This window comes from Cordyceps militaris (genome assembly GCF_000225605.1).
Source record: "Cordyceps militaris CM01 unplaced genomic scaffold CCM_S00002, whole genome shotgun sequence".
In the NCBI taxonomy this organism is placed as follows: domain Eukaryota; kingdom Fungi; phylum Ascomycota; class Sordariomycetes; order Hypocreales; family Cordycipitaceae; genus Cordyceps; species Cordyceps militaris.
This window is the reverse complement of record NW_006271970.1, coordinates 2,199,885-2,204,399: the sequence shown is the minus strand read 5'-3', so window position 1 is coordinate 2,204,399 and position 4,515 is coordinate 2,199,885. Positions and strand designations below refer to the sequence as shown.

Here is a 4,515-nt window from a genome sequence, read left to right as displayed (position 1 = left end):
GATCCCGACGGAATCGATATGCCGCCCCTGGTCTCTCCCCTTTGTTGCGGCGCGCGCTTGTGTATCTGTATGTCTTGCTGGCCTCTTTTTTTTTTTTTGGTTCTTTGGTGCCGGAGCGCCGGTCGGCAGATGGCTTTTCTGGAGTTGCGGGTTTTTCTTTTCTCCTCAATTGTCAATTGTCTCGTCAATTGTCTCGGTAAATGCGCAAACGCGCCACAGTACGAATGAATTACGGACACTCCGCACACAGTACGGCTGTCGGGGAAATTTCCATTAAAGTCCCCGGCCGCTCCCGTTCAATACCACGAGGTGCTCCTTGTCCCTTCAAAAAAGTCGCATCGTGACCAGACAGACATCCATCGTGTCGCATCTTGTGCCTTGTGGTATCATGCGCTGGCTTCCCCCCTTCAAAGGCCGCTTCGTCAGCGGCAGCCTCTCTCGACCAACGTTTCATGCAGGGAACCAAGAGAATTACCGTCGCCAATTGCCACGAGACCCCAAACCCCCCCGTTTCCGAATCCGATATGCCACTCCTGATAACTACAGAAAATAACAACAGGAAACAAAACACCTATCAAAGGGGGGCCCCGGTTGCCAAACAGTACCCAAATCGGGCATCGTCGCCAAGCCACCATCCCGAATCGTATATTGTTCAGCAACAGACGCCGTCTCGGCCGTCAACAAGAACCCACTCTAGATAGCTTATATACGTTGTTTTGTGTTTTGATAGGTCCAGGTGCTGGAAATGTCGTTCCGCACGCGCTCAACTAGTCTCGAAGCTTGAATCTTTCCCCTCACTCTCCAAGCGGCGCCCCGCGGGGTCCTTGGGAGCGTCGGTCCTAGAACCCCGGATTGTGGTACTCGGAAAAATAGTAAAAAGGCAGCAGAAGCACCCCGGATTTTCCATCTCCAGCTTCAGACACACGACTCTTCCCCCTTCTTGTTCCTCTTGTTCTGATTAAAACCTTTCCTTTGATAGGGTTGCTTTGCATACACAAAACCATCACAACATCATGACCGCCACCCCACATCCACTTTCGGCGCTGTCGGCCGACGAGGTCCTCCGCGCCCGCGACGTCATCCTCTCGCTGCACCCGGGCGCCCTCGTCGACTTCCGCGTCATCTACCTGCTGGAACCGGCCAAGGCCGACGTCGTGCCCTTCCTCGACGCCGAGCATGCCGGCACGCTGACGGCCGACACGCCGCGCCCGCCCCGCCTGGCCCAGCTCAAGTACGACGTCATCGGCGGCGACAAGGCGACGCAGTACCACGAGTCCGTCGTCGATCTCGTCACCGGGAAGCGCACCGTGAACGAGGCCATTGATGCCAAGTACCATGCCAGCCTGGGCATGTAAGTAGTCCTTTGTGTCTTGGTCAACCGGTTTACTGACAACTGCCAACAGCTACGAGTTTGAAAAGGTCGTCCAGTGCGTCCACGAATCCGCCGAGTTCAAGGCCAAGCTGCAGTCCATCCAGCTGCCCGAGGGCTTCGAGCTCGTCGTCGAGCCCTGGCCGTACGGCGGGCCAGACGACGCCGACGGCGCCGCCCGCCTCTTCCAGGCCCTCTGCTTCGGCCGCGACACGCGCAGCGGCAACCCCGACGCCAACTTTTACGCCTACCCGCTACCCTTTATCCCCATCATCGACATCCGCAGCATGACCCTCGTCCGCATTGACCAGCCCGCCACCGGCAGCCACGACGACGGGCTCGTCGGCATCACCAACAAGCCCGCCGTCCTGGACCACTGCCGCTCCGCCGAGTACGTCCCGGAGCTGCTTCCGGGCGGCGTCCGGACTGACGTCAAGCCGCTCACGGTGCTGCAGCCCGAGGGCCCGAGCTTTTCCATCACGGATGACAACCTGGTCCAGTGGCAGAAGTGGCGCTTCCGCGTCACATTCAACCCCCGCGAGGGCGCCGTACTGCATGACGTCCGCTATGATGGCCGCAGTGTCATGTACAGAGTCAGCATGAGCGACATGGTCAGTCTTCCCTAAACCAAGTCTTCAACCGAAATTGATCTAACATGCGTACAGACTGTCCCGTATGCTGACCCCAGACCCCCTTTCCATCGCAAGCAAGCATTCGACTTTGGCGATGGCGGCCTCGGCAACTGCGTCAACAACCTCACTCTTGGCTGCGACTGTCTCGGTGTCATCAAGGTCCGTCCCCTCTCTTCTACTCCGTAAATTTCACCAACTAACACAGCCCCCCTCCAGTACTTTGACGGCGTCCTCACCAACCCCGACGGCTCTCCCGAGGCCAGCAAAAACGTCATCTGCCTGCACGAGCAGGACAACGGCATCAACTGGAAGCACACCAACTGGCGGACGGGCCGGGCCGTCGTCACGCGCCGGCGCGAGCTCGTCGTGCAGTACATCCTCACGCTGGCCAACTACGAGTACGTCTTCGCCTTCATCCTGGACCAGGCGGCGGGCCTGACGCTCGAGGCACGCGCGACGGGCATCGTGTCCGTCGTCAACATGGACGAGGGCAAGACGGCGCCGTGGGGCAACATTGTCAACCCGGGCGCCATTGCGCAGAACCACCAGCACATCTTTTGCCTGCGGCTCGACCCGGCCATCGACGGGCACGCAAACACGCTCGTGCAGGAGGAGAGCCTGCCGGCCGCCGTGGACGCGGCGACGAACCCCAACGGCAACTTCTACCACGTCAATTCGACCGTCATCAAGGAGTCGGCCGGGCTCGACCTCGCCCCCTTCAACAACCGCGTCTTCAAGATCCAGAACCGCGCCAAGAAGAACCCTGTCAGCGGCAAGCCCGTCGGCTACAAGGTCTCCGGTCCCCCCTCGCAGCTGCTGCTCGCCGCACCCGGCAGCATCCAGTCCAACCGCGCCCATTTTGCCCGCCACCACCTCTGGGTCACCAAGTACAAGGACGACGAGCTCTACGCCGGCGGCCGCCACACCCTGCTCAGCCGCAACGAGGTCGACGGCGTCCGCGACGCCGCCGACCGCAAGGACAATGTCGAGGACGAGGATATCGTCGTCTGGAGCGTCTTTGGCCTGACCCACAACCCGCGCGTTGAGGACTGGCCCGTCATGTAAGTCAACTCTCTCTCCCCCGCGTCTCACACTTTTTTTCCGAGACCAGATAAACTAATGAATTCGCAGGCCCGTCGAAATGATCCAGGTGCACATCACCCCGTCCGACTTCTTCACCGGCAACCCGGCCCTGGATGTGCCGTCGAGCGCGGACACTGGGTCGAAGCTGACGGAGGGAAGCTCTTGCTGCGCTGTCGAGAAGGGAGCAAACGGCACCAATGGCACGAATGGGGCAAAGGGACACGGACAAGTATCAGCATAGTTTAGATGCCTTGATAACATGTGTATATATAGTAAGATTGAATGACATGACCAAATATTCATACATCAAGGAACCAGTGTACAACGTGTGGAGAGACCACAATATCAAGAGTCAAGTATAAGAAAGCAGATAACCCCAAAGTCCAATCAATACAAAGCCGCCCAAATGCAATACATATAACCCCCGCAAAAAACCACAACAAATTCAGCGCACGTCCACCTCCGTCTAGTTACATCCCACCCATAAACTCATAAAAACCTCCCCAACACAGTCCCAAACGCCATGCTACCTACATAAGACCTTGCAGAAAAAGCCTCGAAATGTCGCCGCCCTCGCCATCCGGATCCATGCCGCCATACACGCCCGCGTCGAAGCTGCCGCTGCTAAACATGGCCTCGTCGCCCAGCGAGTCGAACAAGCTCAGGATATCCGGGTTCATGCCCGGCAGCGGCTCCGCGTTGTTGCTATTATTGTTTCCCGCGAGCGCCTGCTGCCCTCCCACACCACCACCGCCCGCCGTCGCCGCCGGCGGCTTCAGGCTGTAGTTCCACAGACTATCCGGTGCGGGCGGCGCCGACTGGCTGGTCCCGCCGCCGGCCGGCTGCCGTCCGTCGCCCGCATACAGCTGATTATACCCTCTCCACCTCGCCGCTCCGCCAGCATCGACGCCCCTACCCCCTTGCTGCTGATGCTGCTGATGCTGCTGGTGTTGCTGCTGCTGCTGCTGCTGCTCTTTGCCGCTCGGACCGCCCACCCCTAGACTCTTCAATCGCGGCGACAAGCCCCGTATGCTCTTCCACAGCCGCTTGCTCGCCATGCTGTGCCGGCTGAAGCCCTTGACGAGGCCGGCCGCGTCCATGAAGCTCTGCGTGCAGGGCGCGGCGAAGATGTGCGGGGCGTGGCACAGCGCGAGCGAGATGACGGCAAACGCGCTCGCCAGAAAGTAGTTGAAGGCGTTTTGCTGGCGCGAGTAAATGTCCGACGTGGCGTTGAGGTGCACGAGGACCTGGACCGTGTCGCGCGCGAGGTCGACGGCGACGCGCGCGCGCTCCGGGTCCGCGGCCACCGCCGCCGGGCTGATGAGGTGGTGCTGGTAGATGGAGATGCGCGTCAGGTTGCCGCGGAGGTAGAGCAGCGCGCGCAGGCGGTGCAGCACGCGCGGCTGCTGCTGCTGCGCGCGCAGCGACGAG

The 4,515-nt window shown here is 60.2% G+C and overlaps 2 protein-coding genes across 2 annotated transcripts in view; one reads left to right on the top strand and one right to left on the bottom strand.

The window, feature by feature from the left end:
- Positions 1-1,013: 1,013 nt before the first annotated feature.
- Positions 1,014-3,325, top strand: CCM_02614 (copper methylamine oxidase precursor; the record flags this gene model as incomplete). Its single annotated transcript, XM_006667766.1, has 5 exons — positions 1,014-1,351; positions 1,404-1,980; positions 2,035-2,164; positions 2,207-3,062; positions 3,133-3,325. The coding sequence occupies 5 exons, from the start codon at positions 1,014-1,016 to the stop codon at positions 3,323-3,325; spliced, it is 2,094 nt and encodes a 697-aa protein (XP_006667829.1).
- Positions 3,326-3,614: 289 nt separating this feature from the next.
- Positions 3,615-4,515, bottom strand: part of CCM_02613 (Fungal specific transcription factor) — a gene marked incomplete at both ends in the record, with an annotated part of 2,948 nt that continues 2,047 nt past the window's right edge. Inside the window, one exon of the mRNA XM_006667765.1 lies at positions 3,615-4,415. Coding sequence (XP_006667828.1) covers positions 3,615-4,415 — 801 coding nt within the window. The remainder of the gene's footprint in view (positions 4,416-4,515) is intronic.